The 24,395-nt window shown below is 41.6% G+C and overlaps 1 protein-coding gene across 1 annotated transcript in view; it reads left to right on the top strand.

Moving 5' to 3' along the window:
- Prkn (parkin RBR E3 ubiquitin protein ligase) overlaps nucleotides 1-24,395 on the top strand; it is a 1,200,313-nt gene that overhangs the window by 405,478 nt on the left and 770,440 nt on the right. Inside the window, exon 3 of the mRNA XM_036169262.1 lies at nucleotides 4,811-5,051. Within this exon, the coding sequence (XP_036025155.1) occupies nucleotides 4,811-5,051 (241 nt within the window). The remainder of the gene's footprint in view (nucleotides 1-4,810; nucleotides 5,052-24,395) is intronic.

The raw sequence follows: 24,395 nt of genomic DNA, 5'->3' as shown, positions 1-24,395 counted from the left end.
CTGCCTGAATTTCTCGTGTAGAGTTGAGGCCAAGTGAGCATTTCCCCTGTCCCTATTAGCCTGTCTGTGGTGCTGTTGTTATTCAGTTTGTGTTTAGAAAGTCATGCTGTGAGATGGCATGGCTGTGGCTCCTGACATTCTTAGGAGACACAGGCTCACAGGAAACCCCTTGACCCCCTGGCCCTTACAGTCTATCTGCTCTCTTTCCAAAATGATCACTGTGCCTTGGGTCCAGGAGTTGTGTTCTAGATAAGCCCTGTCAAGTCTTTAAAATTCTCATTTCCAAGGTCTTAATTAGAGTGTCAAGCTCTGAAATGTTTGGATCCTAACAACATGCCTTCTAAAGGGACTTTTTAGAGAAAGAGAAACTTTTGTTTTGTGTGGGTTTTTTTTGGGCGGGGGGAAGGACATTATCAGAAAGTGGCTGCCTAGATGAGAGTTGATTAATATTTTCTGAAGTTGTTCACACTGTACCAAAGGTTCTGTTGGAGGGAGCCTGAGACACAGCTCTGATGGAAGCAGAAGGCCTTGCCACCTGGATGAATATCTACTTGTTTTGCTTACAAAATAATTATGCTGCTGCCCTTCTTCTGAGGGAAATAAGTTATTATAAACAAATACAAAATGAGTATCTGCTGTCTGCTTCTTAGGCAACAGTTTTGTTTTGCTTTTTTTTCCAGGAATATTAGTCCTTAGGGGAAAGATTGTTTGTACCCCAAGGGACTTTGTAATCATATCGAATCACGGCTTTTTCCTTTCTACCCACCTCAGATCTCCATGTCTGAAAGCTGAGGAGTTTGTGAATATTGTGTGAAGAATATGTTACTGGGGCTTTGGGACGGCCACACAGCTGAAGGTGCCAGCTATTGTCCATGGAATTGGCTATTAGTGTGGCTCTGGGCTATGCTGGCATGGCATGCAAGAGCACCATCTGGCAAGGGGGCCTCTAGCTCAACAGTATTTTCTGTGAGGGAGTTAAAGAATTAAGCAATTACAGATCTCAGAACCATGGCTAGAGATGTGGAAATATGTTCTATAAATACCACTGTAACTACTGAAATCCCTTTGCAGAGCCTTCTGAATGCCAGCGAAGTCTGGACAGGAGAGGAGAGGATGGCTCATCTCTGATTTCTTCCACATTTGCCCCAGAAAATATGTCCAGGCTTCTCTTTTGTCCCAGGGAATCTTGCACAGAGAGGAATTCTTTCTTTTTTATTTTTAGATTGTAGAAAGCTGAGATTTTGCCAGAATTTCCACATTCATACTTCCTGCATGTTGTACCTTCTCTGTATGTTTTTCATAAGGTTCATTGGGTGGGACAACTAAATAGAATTCTGAGGCCACATTCATATATGAGATAGGGACCACAACCTTCCATCTTCAAGACTGATGCATGATGAGAATTGGGCTCTGTACATCTCTCTAAGTCTTCTGAACAGTGTTCAGTGCTGACAGCATCAGCATCAACATGGAAAGTGGAGCAAATGGAGGAAGACTGCTCCCATCTGCAGAAATTATTGAACACACAGGAGGAGGCAAGTCCACTGCATTTGATCCACATGCTGACCTTCCATCCTCACTCTGCAAGCTTCCCATGAAGCACTGGGAGGACAGGGCTCAGGACTGTTCACACCCTTTCAGCCATTTACTCATCTGTTCAGTATTTTTTCCTTCAGTTATTTAGTTTTTCGATTCCCACATCCCTAGGTTCAAAAGGCTCTATGAGGCTTTAGATAATACATATGTTTAAGTATGATCAATTACTGCTATAATCATTTCCTAAATTACCGTGGACTGCATGCATCTCTTTCTCTGTCTCTTTCTCTGTCTCTCTCTCTCTCTCTCTCTCTCTCTCACACACACACACACACACACACACACACACACACACACACACACAACACAACATACACACATAACATACCACACAAACATAACACACCACACACACACACCCCCCCACACACACACACATACACTAAGCTATAAACACTGTAATCAGTAGATCCTGGCAGGCAAAATGTTTTGGGACTTAGATGAGAAAGGTGCCACGTTTTTCTGGGACTTTAGTTCTGAACATGGAGTCCAGAATAAATCTGTGTCTCCTGGGGAAGATGGCAGTGTGGGATATGGCTGTGCTGGGGGACCCCTCCCACTCTGTTCCTCCTCCTTGCAAGACTCCTTTCTCCCGTGTTTGTGCTTCAGTGTGCTCAGGTCTTAGCGCTTGGATTGCTCAGACTCTGGCTATAGGTGTGAGGTTCCTGGGTTCTACATCAGAGCCCATTCCAAGACACAGGGTGATGCTATGCCTCCTGCTCCAATGGGAATGGACATTGGGTGCCATCTCCTTTTATTTCTGAGAGGCAAATACGGAATCATAGGAAAAATTGCCCCAGGTCTGTGTTCTCACACATCTTTACATCTTCATGTCATCAGGGGGATGGGGCTGAGGCCAAGGCTAGCTTCATCTCCAGCTACATCCAGGGCAGCATGTGCCCCTTCTGTGGCTGAGCTCAGGCTACCTCTCATGTGCAGTTCTGGCTCCCAAGCTGAAGGAGTGAAGCTTCTGGGTATATTCTGGTATAGGACCTAAGTAGCCAGGAAGACCATTTTTAAGCCTTGATTCCATTATACCTGCTAAAATCAGTAGTGCAAGGCCATTCCCATGGCTGTACATAAAATGCAGGTGAGGAGGAAGGGTCAGAGTGGGTGCCCATTAATGCATCTCCATGGCTATGAGTACTTGTGGAGGACTGCCCTTCTGCACAAATACAGGGCATGAAAATATTTGGCAGAGGACTGGAAAGGAGAAAGGAATAAGCATACTAGTCATGTGATAATAGGATACACACACCAAAGATTCTTGTGTGTAACAGCCTGCAGCAACAGAAACCAGACATTTGGGGAATAATTACCAAGTCATCGTAATAATGAAGGTCCTGGGGGGGTAGCAATGAGGGTGTGAGGAGATTGAACATGAGAAGGGTATTTCTGGCGCCTACTCAGTCACTCTAGACACCTTGCTGCATGGAACGAGACAGGGAGGGTAAGCCTCACGCAGTGACTGAAGTCTGGCCCGTATCAGAGAATGGAAGTCAGCATTAAAACGGGGTGTGGGGTCCCCTGGGGTGCTGTAGGAGCTGCTTTGATAGAAGTAGGGGGAATAAAATAGGGGAAGCCTTGGGGAAAGAGGATGATGGATAAGGAGAGTGGCAGATAGTGACCCTTGAGTAGGAGCCATTGTGGGGAGACCCTGGGACTAAGGGCAGAGCAAACCTGTGGTGATATATTGTGTACCCCAATAAACTTCGGCTGGAGAACAGAGCAAGCCACTAGATTAAACATAGAGGCCAGGCAGTGGTGGCACACACCTTTAATCCTAGCACTCACAAGGCAGAGATACCTCTGGATCTCTGTGTGTTCAAAGCCACGCCGGACTAGAGAAAGCAGAGGCAGGCAGTGGTGGCACACACCTTTAATCCCAGTACTGGGAAGCACACATGCCATTAATCCCAGGAAGTGATGGCTGGGTGGAGAAAGGTATATAAAGCATACAGAGACAGAAACTAAAGACTTTTCAGCAGAAGTATCCCTTTTAGCTAGAGGCTTTTTCAGGCTGAGGAGTCCTAGAGGTTAAGAGGTGACTTGTTCCTTTGTCTCACTGATCTTTCAGCATTTACCCCAATGTCTGGCCTAGGTTTTTAGTATAAGACCATTTAGGAATCTGTGTTACACAAACCTGTCAGTGTATTAGAGGCCAGAACAAGAGGATGTTAAGACATTGAAATGCTAACATTCTAATGACCTTCTGATTGGATAGGGCAAGCACCAAGCTGCAGTGTGCTGGGCAGTGGGTTCAGCTGAGTGGCAGAGGTCACTGTTCTCAGAGGGTTTTGATAGCAGCAGTGGAGAGGTTGCTGGAGGAAGACAATGCATGAGGAAGAATGCAGTGTGGCCTTTATGTGGTTGTTTTGTACACAAGTATCTGTTGACCATTCCCACAATGACAGGACAGCCACAAGTCAAAGAACACAGAGATGTGGGCATTAGTGAGGGAGCCAGATCCTAGCTGTTAGAAAGTTTAGAAGAATGGAGCTTCTGTCTGTTACTTATTCTGAACTAGGACTTGACCTAGGGTGGTCTGATTTTACAGGCTCCTGTTCATGAAGAACAAGATAGCAGCACGAAAGTTCTATTGTAAATGTTCACTGATGTTAATGGCAAGGTAGGCAGAAGGGCAAACAAACCCTCCACTGGCTTCCCCAGTGGGGCTACAGCACACTTGCTGGTGGCAGCAGGGGCAGGAAGTAGATGTACAATCTGCCACAGTCATTAGGATTCTGTGGAGAAATGCCCAGTAATTGATAGTAACCTTCAGTGCTTTTATAACACAGAAATGACTACTGGTGTTTAAATGAGTTAAGGACCAAGCACTTGAGAGGTAAATCAGTCTTGAATGAGTATTACTTGCAGGGCACTTATGATGCATTAGGATCTGTTTTCCTACTAGGTTCCATAAACTTTGATGTTTCCATAGTTTCTGTATTTGTGTTCCCCTTCCCTCAGATGTCCCCAGTCCCATACTTCTGCCTGTCACATGCAGTGTGTAAGTTCTGTGGCCCCACTGGCAGAGTGTTTCTATGTCAACCAAACACACCTTGCTTTCCACTCAGTGCCACCAATGCTGGTCAGTGTTGAACTTAAGTAGCCTTTACACTATTTTTGCATACTCTGGAACTGAGGATGGCTTAAGCTCAACCTGAATGTAATGTTTTCCATTTTCTTGTCTTTCTGCCTTCCCCTCTCCCAGAGCTGTGACCTGGAACAGCAGAGCATTGTTCACATCGTGCAGAGACCGTGGAGAAAAAATCACGAAACAAATGCATCTGGAGAGGACAAGCCCCACAACATCTCAGGGGGCTCTGTATGGGAGTCCGGGGGCTTGACAAGGGTGGACCTCAGCAGCCATATCCTGCCGGCAGACTCCGTGGGGCTGGCGGTCATTCTGGACACAGGCAGCTCGAGTGACTCAGAAGCAGCCAGAGGTCCAGGTAACTGCAGTAACTCTGCTCAAGGCTACTGAACAGTCTTGTTTGTTAACTGATTCCCCAGAGAGAGTGTCCTCACTCAGGACACACTTGGCTCATGATATGTTTGGGGCTGGAATCCCTAAGTCACCATAGAGGGACATCCTGACAGTCCATAGTTGTGGAAGTTAGAGGAGTACATGCAACAGTATGTAAACACAAGAAAACAGAGGCCACAGGAGAGCAGACAGAAGGGTGGGCCATGAACAATATTGTCTGTTCTCTTTTGAGGTGCTGGGGTGGTAAAGATATCTATCAAGCTATGTTAGGGTTTAGGTGTATAACTGGGAGCATGCACTTTGCTTTTCCCTAATTTTTTATGTTTTTAAATATATTTTCCTTGACTACATTTTCAGTTATGCAGAGAAGGTTTAAAAAATCAAAGGTCTTTCTAAGTACTCTTTGCACATTCTCTGGCTCTGGGTCATGATGTCAGTATAGTCATTTCAAGCATTTTCCTTGGTAAATGAATGCATTATCTCAATGAATTTATGTAGTGACAAATGTGCAAGACTGACCATGTCTAGTACATGGGGAAGTGTTTCTCACAGTTCTGGGAGCTGGGCCATCCAAGGTGGAGGTGGCGGGAGGTTGGGAGTCTGAAAGGGCCTGGCATCTGTTTCTAAGAAGGTACCGTGTTGGTGCCTTTCCCTGAGGAGATGAAGACCATGACTTCACATTACAGAAGGGATTCTATGCCTAAAAAAGCAAATGATGGGCCTGCTGTTTATTCAAACAATGGCTCACAATATTCCTCATGCCAGAGACATATTTCATGGTTCATATTATCTGGATGCCTGTATATCAAGATGAACTATTCTCTTGTTTGACTATAGTGATCAATCATGAATTTATTTTTTATGACATTAATCCCACTCCTGAGGTCCCAATTGTCCCACGTCTTAATAATATATTTGTTATTAGGTTTAGAGGAGATACAGAGAGCCAAACCATAGAAGACAGTTATCATTTTATTACCTTGATGATATTAACATATTTCCTTAAGTGCTTATTATCTGATATGCATAAGTAATGACAGAACAGTAGTAATTTTGGGCTGTGCATATAGATAAAAACCAATAACTGACTCTCCAGAGTAGTTTATTTCTTCTCCTACATAGACATAGATAGGCCTGGATTAGCATGGCTGTCTCAGCACCAGAGATCCTGAGGCCAGAAAGGTTGAAGTTTAAAAATAATAGAGAATGGCTCTTGTTAAAATCCTTAAATACTGTTTAATTGATTTTTTAAGACCTTCAACAATCTTGTAGTAAGAAAAGAAGGAAAATAAGCAACAAAGAACAGCATAATACAGTAACACAGTTCCCATTTGTAGTTCCATGGAAGAGTGGATTGCCCCAGAAGTTAGGTGTACTGCTCCTAACCATGGTGAATAACTGTGAACTCATCTTATACAGGAAAGAGAACCCAGGACAAAGAGGTCCTAAAATGAAAAGGAGCCAAAGTTGGCTAGATGAGAACAACAACCTGGATGGTTCCCAAGAGAAGCAAGAGAATGGGAACGGTGGGGTGGTAGCCAGCTGCCAAGGGCAGTATCTTGAACTTATAATTCAGCACCTCCCAAAAACTGTTGTTCAAGGACAGGATGAAAACAGTCTCCTAAGCCAGCATGAGCTTGTCTGCCCTCAGCTTGCAAGTCCTGTTGAAGGGTTTACCACAGGAAGGAGTGGATTTGAGGCCAAAATAAATACATGAAGCACAACACTCAGAAAACAAGCAGTCAGTATTGGTGTCAATTATGATGCTGATCAGTCTGATGGACAAGCAAGCAAGGTGTCACATGAACAGTGGATGAAGTGCCATTTAATAGAAAAACTGCATTAAGAAATTAATGCTGTAATTAGTATTGTAATAAGCATGCATGTTCTGACCAACAGTAAAAAGAGTAAGTTACAACCTTAACGTTGACCCTGCAATGAGCACCCTGACAGATGAAGTGCTGGTGAAGATGTGGGTTGTTCTGTGTTTCATACACAATTCTGCAAATGCCAGCCTGCTGGAGCCACCATAGAGAGCAATTCTGAAGCTTCATGGAAGCCTCTCCCATGACACTAAACACAGGACTGTAACAGGAATTTGTAAGGTGATGGAAAATAGAAAGAATAGTTGCCATTAAAGTGTGGTGTGGAATGCCTATGATGAGTCCATAGTTAGAACAAATGGTCTGTGTTGCCATATTAACAAATCCACAAATACAGAGGGCTCTCCTTAAAGTGTGAATTTCAAATGGGTATTCAATGAATTATGGCTTATATAAAAATCCAAACATAAAAATTATACATATTGTTTATCACTAGAATTATCATATATGTTTTGTGCAAACCAGATATGGTTGAAAATTAAACATAGCATTAAAATAGTTTATTCTTCATACTTTTAAGATGTTTATTGACCAAATCACTTCATTATATTAGTAGAACAACCAACTGATTCTATAATGTGACATTCAAATTTTCTTTTTAAAAATAAAATATACATTCACATTTTTGAGCAAAACTCAACCTGTCTACTCATTATCTCAACAAGAATAACAGCAGAGTAATTCTGTGTATACATACTAAATATCTTCTTCAGTTTGCTGCTGTTTCTGTATCTGCTGTCTTATCATATAGGTTTAACTCTGGGTTCATCTGAAAACGGAAATCTAAGCAGCTGGGGGTTGGGGATGGGGACAAGCTTCTTAATCCAGAAACCAAAGTTAGAAAGCCATGTTGAAACGGGGATTTAATGAATATAGCTATGATGTGGAAACAGGGGGAGCAGCATCCTCAAATGTGACTTCAGGTCCTGACATGAGCTTCAAGTTTAATAGAGGGGCAGGGGTAAGGGTAGGTGTAATTAATCAGCCTTAATCACATTGTGGCCTGGCTCTCGGTGCTGGCTGTATGAGATCTTGGAGAAATCTTATTATTCCTGGGCCAGTTCTCTTCCTATCATGAGATAGTAACTCCTGCTTAGTTGCGGGGAGGGGTAGGGATCTCCATGGTTCCTTCCTGGGATAATTGTTATTACCTAGGGACCAGTGACATAATGGGTCACCTGCCTGTAGGGCTGCTGTTTCTAGAACTCAAGGAGAATGGCTCCATTCTCTCAGTTTGGATCGTGGGACAGTTCAGCAACTGACCACATGTTTGTGGTGTGTCCCTTGATTACTCTTCCTTTGTCTTCAAGCTGGAAGGAGAAGGGTGAGCAGCTCAACACAGCTGATCCTCACGAGAGGACCATGTCTGCATCCAGAGTATGCAGGAACCTGAGCCACTGTTCTGAGATAGTGAAGGCAATGGATGCAGAATGAGGGCAGAGACACAAATTCCTGTTCTGCTTTTACAGACACACCAAGCGTGTGTGGACCAGAGTGAAGAGTCAGTTTGGCTTTTCCTTTTCAGAAAAAGCAACCTAATTCTTTAGTACAGAAATGCCTGCAGTCTGAGAATTTGCCTTTCAGGTATCTGCAGGTAGGAGAAGAAGGTACCTAATCAATAAGAAAGGTGGTACATGGTTTCCATAAAAGCCCCTTGTACTGTCTGTACTGTGAAACTTGTCAATGTCACAGGAAAGTCACAACAGACCAAAAGGACAGTGGAGACAGGTCTTGACTGAGGAGACCCTGTGTGCATACAGCTCTAAAATAAGCACTTTTCAACAGCCCATGAGACATTCTTCCATGGCCAGTGCCTCCAGATATGCCCCTGTAAGAGGGTTATACCAGGAACTCTGTCAAGCCTGATATGACTCGAAACTAGCACCTTCCCCAGAACACCTGCCTAGCTCTGGCTGTCTTCTCCCGTGGTGTAACACTGGACCCTCCTCAGGACACCCCGACCAATGGTATTTGTTTGGAAACAGCTGAGAGATTCATTTTGCCTTTAGAACTCTCTCATCATTGGTGTCATGGGATGCTTTTATGATCCTTCAAAGCCTGCAGATCCCACAGTGTATTTCTCTGTCACTTCACATAAACCTGTTTCTTGGGGGGACAACCTGTTCTTATTTTACATTACAGCACTTAATGGTCTAGGACATAAAGGCTGATCAGAAGTCAAAGAGCTAGCCTGAGGAGTGGGAGCAGTGGTTCTCCAGCTTGAGACACCGCAGGGTCACCTGTGGGCTTAAAAAAGCACTGGATGCTGAGTCCCCCACTGGGCAGAGACTAAGAAATTGTACTTCTGACAGGTCCCTAGGTAATGCTAATATGCATTCTGGGAGCCAAATTGAGTAGCACTGCCTTAGACAGTAAAAAATAGTATAGATCAAAATATGTTTAGTGAATACAATATATAATATTACAGACTTTGAATGTGAACATAGATTGAGTTATTTTTGGCCTTGGATTTCTTGTTTATGAATTAAGTTTGTATGTTTTTGTGTCTCCTGAGTGAGGGACCATTTATTACCTCTGGACAGATAAAATAATGCTACAATACCTTGAAAAGGAGGGGTCTCCTCTAACATTACTGTGCAACTAAGCACATAAACACTCAGACACTGGATCCCTACCCTGTGCCAGGCACAGGTCTAGGCACTGGGATAGAGCAGGAAAATAAACAGAAGACAGTGTCCCCACACGGAGTTCATTCTAGCTATAAGAGGATAATAAAACAAACAAGGATGTGTCACTAGCAAGAGTGTATCCTGGTGACTATCTAGCAGAAATAAAAAAGGAGTGCTTGGATTCCTCTGACATATGCTCACATTTGGGGGGAACACAAAGAAGGAGCATCCTTTCTGACAGCTCAGGCAGAGGCAGCTGACAGGTCCATGAACTCGAGGCAGGACAATGCTGAGAAAGCAAGCAGGACAATCAGAGATAAGGGCGGAAAGTCTGGCTTCATGGGCCAAGGTCTTGCGTGGCCTGTCTGCAAGACATAATCTTATATTAGGGCCTTGTAAAAGCCATTCTATTGTTAATTTTAGTCAAACAGTTAGAAAGATCAACTTTGTATCATATGGTTTTCCATCTTCTCATTAATTTTTTATTTTAAACATTAGATTCTTGACTGGTGGATGCTCATTGGGTAAAGGTGCTTGGCCAAGCCTGATGACCTGAGTTGTACTGAGTTGTGGTTGTGTTCCTACGATCCACTTAGTAGAAGGAGAGAGGAGATTCCTGCAAGTTGTCCTCTGACCTACACACACACACACACACACACACACACACACACACACACACACCACACACACACACAAAGAGGAGAGAGGTAAGGAGGGAAGAATAGAAACATAAATAAATCTTAAATATTAAAAAAATGAAACTTTGTTAATTTTGTTCAATATTTTCAAATCTTACTGCCACAACATACTTAAAAAAGTATTGAATTTATTCGAAAAGCTATTCTATTGTATAACCTTGTCTCTCCAAGTTGGGTAGAGACTTTTCTTCATAAGTTCATTTTGTGAGAAAAAATTTCATACATAAATTTGTAATTTAATCAACTCCACTTCCCCATTTCCTGCCATACATATCCTTCTCTATCTCCCCAACTGCTTTTCTTCCCAACTTCATGTGCTCCATTTTAATTAAAATAAAAACAAAAAAATCCACCAAGTCCAGGGAGCCCTACCTGTGTGTGCATGGGTACAAGACCATCTCTTAGAGCGTGGGCAGCCCCTCAGGGTATTTGTCTCTGAAGAGAACCAAGGCTTCCTCCCCACAGCAGTCAAGGATAGCCAAGAGCTCCTTGGCTAGGGTTGGGGCTTCATTAGCCTCTCTGGTGCAAGCTGGGATTTGGGTTGGCTTGATCTTATACACATCTTGTGTGTGCAGTCCCAGCAGCTCTGAGTTCATGTGTGCAATCAGACACATGACATCTGTTTCACTACAGCTGTTTACTCCTTCTGGCTTTTAAAATTTTGTTGCCTACTTTATATAAGGACCCTTAAAGTCTCAGTAGGAAGAAATATGATGTGCATGTCCCATTTAAAGCTGAGCACCCTGCAAAAGAGACTAGTTTCCATGAAACACTCCAGGCTAGGATTGAACTTCAACTTACAAACATAAAAATAGAAGATACTTATACATAGACAAATGCAAAAGAAATTGAAACCAGTGGTACTTAAGACTTTACACTCTGGACCCACACCGCAGATTCACCACAATTATCTGGGAACGCTTCTTACCAACAATCCTTTGCCAGTCCTGAGATGTAGTACAAGATGAAAGTGGTTTGGGGATTGAAGATTAACTCCTACCTGCCAAATACAAACCAGTCATGGAGGCCTGCTAATGAAATAAAGTGATAGGCTTCAGACGTAATTTTCATTTTATCCCAACTCAAATCTCAAGTACTTAGAACAGTGTGCTTTGCATGCTAATGACTTTAAGCCAGAGAGTGTGGATTTCTTGGTGGTTTTGGACAGCTTTAAGGAGAGCCTGTTTGTGTGAACCTTCTATGAAATGAAAAAACTTTGGCAGTCATGCTAGAGCAAGTTAGAATTTATATCATACCAGATTATCAAGAACACATAAGGATTCAGCTGGTGATTTAATTTTTCTTTTGTCACAGAAATTCCTACTAGAGTATCATTTTTCAGTGTAGAAGTACAAATGTTAAATGTTTATGGGGAATGTTGAGGATGCTGCTTGATTGACATTGGGGGACCAGGGTATACAGGAAATAAAACAGTGCTGTGTTTGTTCCTAAGCAGCCTGCACAGGATTCTAAAAGTAGAACTACCCATCCCCTGCTCTTTCTAGTACCCTTTGTGCACTGTCATGTAATTACCTGTAACATTTCTGTTTACTCTTCTGAGGGTTCACTCATCAAATGCAAGTAGGTCAAACACATTTTGTGCCTCCACTGCTTGGCACATGGGTGGTGATGGCTATTTGTCAAGATGTCAGGCATGTCTTATTTTCATATGTAAAATATGACCCTTGCAACTCCTCAACTCTTATTTTTCATATTTGTCATGAAAAAGTTGGTGAATAATTGCATATGGATAGCAGGCTACAATGTGCCATGAGCTATGGAAACTCTATGTGATGGTCCTCACCCCAAGGAGCTGGAATATTATGAAAGTTAGAGAAGACCAGCCCACATTTCTGTCAAAGAAATGGTGTATCTGCCTTTTTTTTCCTCTTTTAGTTTTTATTGACTCTCCTTGCTTTCTTCCTCTCTCCCTCTTTACTGGTGTTTTCAGATAGGTTATCAGTGTATAAGCCAGACTGACATCAATTGTGCAGTCCTTCTGCCTCCATCTCTGAGTCCTGGGATTATAGGCTTGTATCATCACACCAGTTCTCTCGTTTTTTGTTTTTTTTTTTTTAATTAGCATCTAATATATAATAAAACCATTGACAGGAACAGGGCATAATAAGAGGAACCAGGTTCCCAGAGAGATTATAATTTATTATAAAAATATTTTATGGTTTTCAATATAGTTTGCATATTGAATTACATGATAATAGATTGATTTAATATAGCTTTAAACAGAAGATAAAGGGGGAATCTTTTTTAAGTTATAAAACTCCTTTCCTGAAAATGAAACTTTTTAAGTAATTTTTTTCTAAGTGGGTCAGTGGGTCAGTGGGTCAGTGGGACAAATGTCTTCAATGACTGGTTGTGTCTGATTCCTGTTACACAGATGGTCAGTAAAACTTTAAAAAATGTCCATCTTCACAGTCACCATCTCAAAAGATTAAAACATGTTGAATTCTTTTGTAATGCAAATGGTTTTTGCTATTTCAATGCCCAGACAGTCAAATTCACATGTCTACCATAAAAAAAAGAAGGCACTGGATAGTGGAAAGCCCTTGAATAAACCTGTATTAGCAGAATTAATATCAAGAAAATGGCTATTCCACCAAACTGAATCTACAGACTCAGCACCCATCAGAATTCTGATGTTGTACTTCCCAGATCTAGAAGGAAGCAATTCAAGAATCCCAGTGAACCACAGGAAATATGGAAAATCAAAGCAATTCTAAGGAGTAAGAACACAGCTGGGGGTGTCCTAAAACCCGACCTCAGATTATACTACAGAACCTTAGAGACAAAGCCTGGTATAGCTGAAACCAGTTAGACCAATGGGAAAGAAGTGAGGACTCGGAAGTAAACAGACAAAACTATGGACACCTATTTAGTGGGGAGGAAGGCAAAAGACCACCTGTGTGACATATGGCTCTGGGGAAAAACTGCATCTCCACCTGCATGAAAAGAAAATTTGGTCTATATATTTGTGCAAAAAACCAACTTCAAGTGAATCAAAGCCCTTTATTTAAAGCTTGAAATGCTAAACCTGCTAGAGGAAAACAGGGGAATACTCTAAGACTTTGGGATAGGCAAGCGTTTAGTTACCGCCCCAGTTATCAACAGATGGGACAACATGAAACTGAGAATTTCCCTGCAAAGAAAAGGAAATGAACAGAGGAGCAAACAGCCCGTAGAATGGAGGGCATCTTCACCAGCTGTATGTCAGACAAGGGGCTAGTGTCCTGAATATACAAAGAACTGCAAAAGCGGCAGATTAAGGAAATACAATTGCCAATCAATGAATGCGCTAACAATGTTGATACTCGTCAAAAAAAAGAAACACAAATGACCAATAACTATATTTTTAAAACACTCAACATTCCTAGCGATCAAGAAATGCAGAAAAAAACTGTGTTGGAATTCTAACTCATGCCAGCCAGAATGGCTATCATCAAGAAATCTGGTAATAGATGTTGGAGCAGACATGGGGAATGAGTTACCCTCAATTGCTGTTGGTGGGAGAACAAAATAATACAGCCATTGTGGAAGGCAGTTTAGATGTTTCTCAGAAAGTTAAAAACAGGACTACAACATGACCCAGCCATACCATCCCTGGGCATATACCCAGAGAACCCCATATCTTACTAAATAGATAGATGTACATCCATATTTACTGCTGATCTATTTATTATAGCAAGGAATGAATCAGCCTGAAAGTCCATCAGCAGATGAATGGATAATGAAAATGTGGCATAAATACAAAATGGAATGCTACTCAGCTGTAAAGAACATTGAAATCGGGAAAGTCAGGGAAACGTGGGGAACTGAAAAGTGTAATATTAATCAAGGTGATCCAAAATAAAACAACTACACACTCTTTCTCAGGTGGATACTAGCCTATAGTGAATGTATGCACATATCTAAATAAGTCTCAGTGTTTGTACAGTGTAAAATTTAGAAAGGACACCAAGAGAGTGTAAATATTAGCTGATGAAGAATGATAGGATATGGAAGAAGGGACATGGGAGTTATGGAGGGAGGGATATGAAGCTATTTTCTTTTCTCGTTTCAATTCCATCACAGATTTTTTTCTTGTCAACTTCCACTTTAAAAGATGCACATCTCCATGTGAACACTGAGGAAATGGGTTGTTCTCATATCAGCTGAAGCAGAGAAACAGTAAACAGTCGAAGGGGAGGGGCATGGCCAGTGGTGTCATGCTGTAGTTTGAAAGGAGAAAAATCTCCTTGTTTATCTGACAAAGCATTTAATAGTGCAGTACAGGCTTCAGAACAGAGGGGAGAGTTCTGATTGCTTTGATCACAAAGAAATGGTTGAACTGTAATGTAGTAGATATGATTGCCCCAGGCTGATCACTTCTCAATATATACAGGAGTCAAAACATCACATCATAGCTTATAAATATGTAAATGTGTTCAGTATCAGTCAAAATAAAATGGGACACAGCTAAAGTAGTGAGCGGACTTAGAGGAAGAAGAGGTTGAGCTGGACATCCAAGGCTGACTTTGTCTCTTTGTTTTGGTTGCAATAAAATGAACACATGCTCTTGCCATTGAAAGCACAAGCTTTGATACACAGCACCTGATGTGGGGCTCTGATGATGTAAGGAAGAATTGGATTTCACCCTGAGCAGTAGCTGAACTCTCTGGCTACACTCCTGGACCAAGAGACGGGTGATGTCTTCCTTTGTGTGTGGACCAACTCTAAGTGGTACGCTCATAGTAACCAATGCTGACTGCTGTAACTTTTGGTCCATCTATCCCTCTCCCCTTCTGGTATTTATGCAGGTGTTCTTGCACACCCCAAGTTTTCTTTCTTAAACACTTGCAAAAAGAGAGCTGAGGTGTGGAGAGGAATGGTGTGTGTAGCTAGCCGTAGCCTGATTTCTAGAGGGTGAGTTCTTCCACTCCTCTGGGGGTGAGCTTCCTGTCAAAGCCAGGACAGATAAATTGCAGTGGTCCAACAAGCTCCCATGCTGTGCTTTCCTGTGGGTGCCACTCAGCTTTCTGTGATTGGTTGTAGAACAGAGCAGTGGAATTTGCAGTGCAGGGAAAGGTAGGCAGCAATCAATACTGGCTTGTGGAGCGACTGTGGTGCTTTCGGGGAGCCTGGACATGCTTTGATTCTTCTGAAGCCGCCGCCGTAGAAAAGTCCTATTGTAATTAAAAGGAAAAAGAAACCGTTGCCCTCTGGACTCACTGAGCCCTAGTTTGAGTGTGTGCTCTGTTAATGAGGAGCCTTCCCAAAGATGGCAGGGATGTTGGGCTCCTGCAGGCCTTCATGACCAGGGAGGTGAGTCATTTGCATCTTCACTTGGTGAACCCTGAAGTCCTTCTGAGGACACTATACATGTGCCAAGATGTTACGATTTGCATTTGACAAGAAAGGGAGCCCAGGAGGAATATTTACAGCTGGCGGATTCATCTTGGGAGTCTGCTGAGCATCCTAATTAATGCCAAGTGTGCCAAAAACACAGGCAGGCTGCTAGATTCTATTTTCTTGATATGGTTAGAAGGAAGAGAAAGAACAAAAAAATAAAAGTGAAGAAGCAGAGATTAATCGCCAATAATAAATTATTTCCAAAGTTTCCAAATTCATCCTGAATGAACACTTGACACCGATTTTAAAAAACTTTTTCTAAAAATATTCTTTAATGTAACCTATAGGTTCCACAATTTTCTCAGCTAATTCGGGAATTTGTGTCCTACTTATGTAATAAAATGATAGATTAGTGTAATGTCCATTGTATAAAATAAAATTGAATTGTTCCCTGAAACTTCTTGGGCATGTTTGTCCTTCTCTTCAGAAGAAAGTATTTATTATGGTATTCTGTGTAGAGCTAGCTTATTAGTTATAAATTTCTTTAATTTTTTTATTTATCCTTCAACTTCAATGGATGTTTTTGCTCGGTATAGTAGTCTGGGTTAGCGTTTGTGGGTCCTTCAGTACCTGGAATATGTCTTGCTTTTTACATGTCTTTTATTTCTGTGTTGAGATTTGCATGTCAATTGTTTTGGTTGAATGTTTCTTCTTTTTTGTTCAGTTTACCTTTCTTCTTTCAACAGAGGTATTAGCAGTGATCAGGAGGGGGATAATTCATTGCACAGTTGGGATGTCAACTTCCTTTGTTTGGTTGGTGTTCTGGACCACAGCCTCTGTCCCAGATCTTCTGCTTGTCAGCTATAGTCTTGGTGCTTTCACTAGCATGGCCACAGAGCTTGGAATAAGTTTCCCTTGAACATGTGAACTGGTCCTTGTTTCAGGGCCAGACAGGCAGATGTAGGAAACTGGCAGGGCCCTAAGTTTCTGGACTACCTGTGGTGTCTGGGGTAAGGAATGGGCTAGAATCTGGTGAGTTTCCAATGGAGGGGAGGTGTTTGGGCTAGGATGGAGGTCCCTGGAAGTCAGCTATAAGGCTTAGGATACCTAACTGGTGGGGAACCTGGAAGGGTAGCAAAAATAGGTAACCTGGGTCTCTGCACACTTGGCCAAGATGATAGTCCTTGGTGGGGATCAGGCTGGTATCGGTGTAGTCCAAAAGAGAGGAGGAGGCAGTGGAGGAGGTAGCAATATCCTGCAACAGTTATAGGACTTGAATGATTCACCTAGTGCTTATGGTACATGTCTCTATATAGAATAACTTCAAAACTCTGTGTAATAACTTGGGAATGACTCTAACATTAGAATATTCAAGTGCTCAATTGCTAACACATGCTTGTGATAGTTACACGTAGATGAACACAGTGATGAAAGTGGCTAGGCAGATACACACTGAAGGAGACCAGGCCAATGTTATGTGAGGTCTGATGATCCCAAACAATGTTGCTGAATGTGGTTGATAGTTACTCACTGTACACTACTTACAAATTTCAAAGGTTGAACTACAATTCTCTGAGAGAGATAGAGACAGGAGAGACAGGAGAGAGAGAGCGAGAGAGCGAGAGAGTGAGAGAGCAAGAGACAGAGAGACAGAGAGACAGAGAGAGAGAGAGAGACCCATACACACAGAGAAAGAAAGAGAAAGAGACAGAGAAAAACTAGGATTAATCAAGATTGCTGGATGAGGGTGATGAACTCCTCATTGGGATTATATATGTTTACACCAAACAAAATCTGCAAGGTGTATCTAAGACACTAAGCTCACAATAGCAAGGAAGCGTGTTAAACAGTACCCTGAAAGAACATCCAGGAATGTATCCTCCCAGACTACTCCTTTCTTTGTGACTCTAAAGAGTCATCTGAAAGGCATTCTGTTTTGTTCATTTTTAAATCACAAAAAGGCTGTTTCATTATGTCTAGCTACTTAATTACAGAGATACAGCAAGACTAATCTAGCCAGCTCAGCCTGCTGGAGCTTGCTTTGCAAATCTAGAGCCATGGATTTAGCTGGATACTTTGTTCCTGCCAAAATTATATTAAAGAATCTGAGAGTTGACTTTTAAAAGACTTCACATAGGAGTCTGAGGCAGGAGGTCACAAACTCAAGCCTGGATAGGCTACATAAGTTACATAAGTTCCAGGCCACCTTGAACTATAGGGTGATACCTTTGGAAAAAGAGAAAGAAAGAAAGAAATAAGTTCCTTTACCTGCTCTTCTTTATCGGAGCTGGAAAACAATCCTCAAACACCCTCCCCTTCATATTTCACAGGCAGTATTTATAATAAGGTGAATTCCTTTAAGATCTTGACAGGGAAATATTACCATTTTTATTATAATGAGTGTGTTGGTAGACATTGGTATTGATGATTGGTATAAAGCCAGTTGTCATCCCACATGAGGAAGCCTTTATTTGTAGTGAAATGAAATTATTGTATGTATGTGCTTCCTTACAAGTTCACGTTGTTCCATCATATTCTGCTAAAATGATACCACAGCTCATTTAATCTATGCATGTGACCATGTTGTCATGGAAAGGAAGGGAGGTTAAAGTGTTTATTTCTGAATTCTGAAGGTCAAGAAAGATCAGATATGATTCTGTTATTGTTTTATTACTGTTTCCAATCAGTTTACTGGGGTTTTTGTCTGTTTGTTTAATGAAGGTGATTACAAGTGACCAAGAGAGAGAAAGTTCTTCCTTTCCCAAAGAAACTGGGACACTGGCTATCTCATCAATAATATTCAGTGCCAGTGGCCCCACTTAAGTCCTCCAATGGCTCATTGCAGATTTGCTGAATCAGGGAACAGTACCACCTCCTTCATGGAGGAATTTGTTTCCTAGCTCCATCGGATCATGGGAATCCTGATCCATTGCACTGGCACAGTTTAGAAAATGCTAGCCAGTGTCAGCCCCAAGGCCAGCAGCCAAAGATGTATTAGCATTTCCCTTAGTGTCATTGTTGTTCACAAGGTGCAGACATGGCCCTTCAGTGAGGGAGACACACATCCAAGCCCAGCATTTAGAAGAAGGAAACAGTGGAAGCTGGAAACAGCCTCCTTAAAGTATATAAATAAATAGACAAATAAATGCGGGATTAATTATTCTGGTGACTGCACGTCAGAATGAGTGTCACGAGCTCCATGATCCATCACTTAGCTGTTTGGCTGTTTGGTTCACCAGCATTCTCCTGGAGAGTGGGAAGGCAGCAAGGACTCCAGTGTGTTTCTGTGGCTTCTCACAAAGCCTCTAATTAGTAGAAGACTCAGGAGAGTAACATTTCTTGTGTACAAACTGGACCAAAGGGAGGCTGAGCGACTCTGCCCACAGCTGGTTGTGCAGGTCTTCTGACAGTGATGAGGTAATGAAAAGACAGAAGCCCACCAACAGGCCTGGCTCTTTGGAGTGCCCCCTCCAGGGGCCATGTAGGAAACTTTAGCATTGTTTTAACTGTGAAGTGTGCTTGAAAGTTTTATTTTATTTTTTCCTCTAGTTTGGATATAATTTTTGCAAAGGCAATACTTTCAGTGGTTGGTAGAATAAACTTGGCTATTTAATTATAATGAAATCACCAGTGATGGTTGATAACATTTGGTTAGCTGTATCATCAGAGTGGCCATAAACATATAAGTAGGAATACTGACGTAATACTGTGATCACAGGGAGTTCAGTTCACTCACAAGTGAGAAAGACTTGTCTTATTAAATTGTGCATTTTTATTTATCAAATAATGTCATCCAGTCTACATCAAAAACAGAGTGTATTCTGGTGAGATGATAAATCTACCCTCTGAGAGGATTGTGCAGGACTGTGTCTCACAAAGAATTTTATCACCACAACAGATGAAAGCCTAATTCTCCTTTTGAGCTATTATGCTTAATAATACAGATTCATGGCATCCTTTATTCTTCACCTAAATTATTTTGCACATAGGAACCATCACTACACTTTTAACATGCCTTGCAGCATCACGAACAAGGAGGCCACTTTCTATTACTCAGCCTTTCTGTAGCTCACTGCATTCTCTTAAATTCCATCCATGGTGTTCTCTCATGCTCTAGAGCAAATTGAATGTTTGAGGGGGAAGATGTGGTTCTTTGCTGAAAAAGGAAAGAGAGACATGCTTCTGCAGTTCTACATAAAAGTCATATTTTTCAGTTGTAGCTTCTAGCACAGCCATTTATTTTGCAGAGAAACAGAGTACCTAATGCAGAATTGTCTGTCACACACAAGCATTTTAGCAGATGAGTCAAGCTTATGAATATACATTACATAGTCTTCTGTCGCCACAATTTCTTTTTTTTTAATTAAGAAAATGTTTTCATTCATTTTACACACCAATCAAAGATCTCCCTCTTCCCTCCTCCTGCTCCCCCAGGTCTCCCCCTCCCAAACCACCCCCCACTCTCCCCACAAGAAGGCAAGGTCTCCCATGGGGAGGCACATCCAGTAGAGGCAAGTCCAAGCCCTTCCCTCTGGCTCAAGGCTGCACAAGGTGTCCCATTATAGGTAGTGGGTTCCACATTCCCACTCATGCACCAGATGAATTCTGACCCTACCACCAGCCCCCCCCCCCCCAAGCAGATCAAGCTACACAACTGTCTCTATGCAGAGGGTCCAGTCCAGTCCCATGCAGGCTCCACAGCCATTGATCCAACTTTCATGAGTTCCCACGAATTTGGTTTGGTCGTGTCCTCATCATGATCCTTAAGAAAATATGGTACATATACACAAATTCTTTAAGACGCAAAAAATAAAACATTTCATTAACATGACCCAAAAGTATACATATTCTGCAGTAAATGGAATTAAAGTACCCCAAAATATGCAAACCTAAAATTAGGTCTATCAGTGATTTTTTTATTCAACTCCAATAAAAACATTTGGCTATCTGGGGTCAGTTATTAAATAGAATAATTTAATGTTAATTTATGTTTTAAAATATAAAACCAAGGAAATTATATGGAGTCTAACATCTATCAAACACATTTACTTTAAAAACTGCCATAATAATAATTCTAGTTAATTCAAAAATGACCTGTTATAATATTTAATATAAATATATTTTTATTTTATGTATGTGCGTATATATATATATATATATGTTTTTGTGCATGTTCACACAGGTGTCTGTGTGAATATATGCACATGGGTGTGCTGGGGAACGAAGCATGTCACATACAAGAGGTAGAGCTGTTTTCTATGATTGCAACTCAAAGGTCACATGACCGTGAAGGAAGCTCATAGCTGTAGTCACAGATCCAAAGACAGTGCAAATTTAAACAATTACTGTTTCAAATGCAAGAGAGCTGTTTTCTTTCCTAGTAATGTTAACTCTTTAATTGATCCAATGCTGTACAGACACAAAGAAATGATTTCAATATGTCATCTTTTAGGCACAAAGAACAGCGCTGTGCCATCTGTCTTCAGATATCTTAAGCATTTAAATCATTAGGACCATCTTTCCTGACCCCAGGGTCAGCCAAGGGGAATAAAAGATTATGCATGGATGCTAGGCGCTACCTACAAAGAAAGGACAACACGCGTGGAGGACCACCATGGCAGAGCTAACGCCCTATTTGACCACAGCTACTTCAGAAACAGAGCAAAGGGACGTCTTGGCCTTACCACCCATTGGCTGATTTATCTTGCAGTGGATTTTCTTGGCTCTCCCCAGGCATGTCCACTTGTTCAGGACCCTGGCACTGTTACAGTATGGCCCCTAACAAGGTTAAGCCATGATTGCCATGCAAACAGGAATGAACAAGTGGCTACATTTTTATTCAAATCATTACTTCATGTGGGAAATGGGGAGTTAATGGAAGTTGCTTGAAGACCATTGGGAGATTAGTTGATAAATTGGTGGCTGAAGTTTAATAAAAAGATGTTTAGATGCAGTTGCTAGGCTAGATGGGTATTTTGTTCTTATAGGGCAATAAACCATGACATTTAGGGTTGTCTGTTCTACTGAAGAGAAATACGTGGTTTTCTTACTGGAAAGAATCTAAGCCCTTCCCTACAGAGTTGTAAAATGTCTCAGACAATGGATCTGCTTCTCAGGGAAGGAACACCAGCAAGCTCTTTGGCCTGATTTCCAAATGGCGCATACGCTCCTGATATTTCAAACTGGCCCTGTGCTCTGTGTATGTTGTTGACAGATGTGTTCTTCCCACTAACGACCACCCAAAACTCATTTCACAGGCAGCTTTATCCACAGTAGAAGGACAGTAACCTCATTCTTAACAGCTTATGAAACATTTATACTTATATATGTATCTTTTACTCATTTTCATTAAAGCTTAATTATGAATTCACCCCAAAACTGAGAGTAATGACTATCATTTTCAAGGTACCACAGCTAAACAGTGTGGTGGTTAAATATGCCATGTGTTTTGCCCATTTTTTAAATTGGCCCAATGTGTTCATGGGCACTTGTTAAGATTTCACACAGCCTGCAAAATCAGTGCCTGCCCTATACCCCTGGTGCAAAGATGGCCTCTCTAGGTGAACTTTCAACAGATCTTTGTCCTTCTTATAAAATATTTGTGTCACGGTCCCAAGTAAAGGCTGTCTGTCACTGTCATGTAAGGGCACATGATGGGAGTGGATACAGAGTCTGACAGAAAGTGCACAGCAGTGGGAAGAGACCTGCTGTTTGAAGAAGTAAGATAAGGAGCCTTCTGGCTTGAATTTCTTAAGGATAGAGACTGTCTTCATCCCCCTTTTTTTCAACAGTTGTGTGAACTAGGATTCTAAATGATTTTAGACCTATCTCTAAAACTGTTTCTCTGAAGCATTAGTTCCAGTTCAGGATTAAGAGCAGGTTGTGTAACTCCATCAAGGTACTTTTATACAGTGTAATGAATATGTCCACTCCTGGATTCCAAGCTAGCATCTTCCTCATAGCCTGCTTGGAGTGCCAACAAAATGCACTCAGCAACCAATTCCACACAGCCTCCTGGATTGAAAGAACACTTGCACTGGAAAACAGGAGCCCTGTGGCCACTCAGCCATGGAATCTTGCTCAGCAGAAGGGCAGAGCAGCCAGGAGTGCCCACAATATGCCTTCCTGCTGCAGCAGAATATTGGATGCCAAATATATACCAGGCAAGCATTTCTAAAGAGCAGCCGCTTCCCCTTCGTGTTGCTTTGATTTACAGTAATTGGTCCAATGGGAGCTCTTTGGGTATAATGTGTTTTAACTCAGCTGTTTGGCAGTTGTTGCCCATAACTACAAATTATTGATAGATTGATGATACCTTATATTCAAGGATTATGTTCATAGCCTTTGGTGATTGGAGGAAATCAATAATTCCTGGAATGATAGAAAGAAAACACTTGTCTAGGGAATAATATCAAATTTGTATTGGGTAATTATCTCATCATCTCTTTTTTCCCTGAGAATTCACTGAAGTGTGAGATTTGAGACTAGTCAAAGCCCAGGCGCTCATCTTAGATACACAATGAGGTTACATGAAAAGTGGGTGCGTGGAAGTTGTGCACTTCAATCTTTAGAAAACTTACTTTTGAAAATGTTTGAAGATGGTACATAATTCTCACAGCCCATACACTACAACGATAGTCCTGTTAAATATGTACCTGCTATACCTTCACTTTTAATTGATGGTAAATTAAAATTTGAATGAAGAGAGCTCGTTTTCAGAAGATGACTCCTGTGCCTAAAGCCAGGGTTCCAGGCCCCTGTGCTTGAAGTGTTGCTTTTGAAAGTATTAAACTCAGAACCGTGTTCTCCTTTTCTCCTCTGGTTAGCTAGGTGAACATGCAAATGTTGTCATTGGAAAGTCCTTGGTTCTACTTTGATGGCTTCTTATTAACCCTTGGAATCTGTGACTGGAGTAAAACTTCTTGGTTCTGAATATAAAAATTTATGTCGCCTTATGACCTTCCAGCAACAGCAGAATGTGATTTTGAAAGACATTAGCATAATGGAACCTTTTCAATAACATGATGAATTGAGCCCATCTCAGAAAACAGAGCCCACACTGGTAATTTATGGCAGTCATTGCCTTGCTGAGGACCCCATTGGTATCATAGGCTTTTAACTCCACTGAGAAGCATGCCTTCCCTCCTGGCTCTAAGTCTGTGGGATTCACTGAGGAATGTTGCTCTCTAATGGAGCCTGTAGTGCTCTGGGGAATAGTCATCATCACATGATATAATTATCTCTCATGAACATTTCTAATTACTTATTGTTTCAAAGGCCCCTTGATGTAAATGGAAGCTGATTGCAATCCCCTGGTGTGTTTGGGCAAGAGTTGCTTCTCTGAAGGCTGAGCATGTGCCAAAGGTGAGGGACAGTGGCTGTGAGTCACTGCTGTCTGTAGATGGCTGAACTTTTTCACAATCTGATAGTAACAACACTTGTAGCTGTGAATACTTCCTTTCAATTCTGCACTGATTAATAATACTTGATCATTGTTTAAGGAAGTTTGACATCTAGGAAACAGCTCGTGTGTAAATATTTCTAACAACTGATAAATACCAGGTAGATTTTATGTGGGAGATTTCTAATTGGAAAACAAACTTGAATTCAGCCTATTTGTCTTGTTTTTCTTGGGTGGACAGATGAGATACTCCACTTTCAGAATGGACCAAGCAGCTATCTTACTGTGTGGGCTGTTTCCTTTATCTTTTCTCTTTCTGTTACCAGGAGGTAACTATCCTTAACACTGTGGAAA

This window comes from Onychomys torridus, chromosome 19 (assembly GCF_903995425.1).
Source record: "Onychomys torridus chromosome 19, mOncTor1.1, whole genome shotgun sequence".
Taxonomy (NCBI): Eukaryota; Metazoa; Chordata; class Mammalia; order Rodentia; family Cricetidae; genus Onychomys; species Onychomys torridus.
Note: the sequence above shows the minus strand (reverse complement) of the source record. Positions and strands in the feature narration are given on the sequence as shown.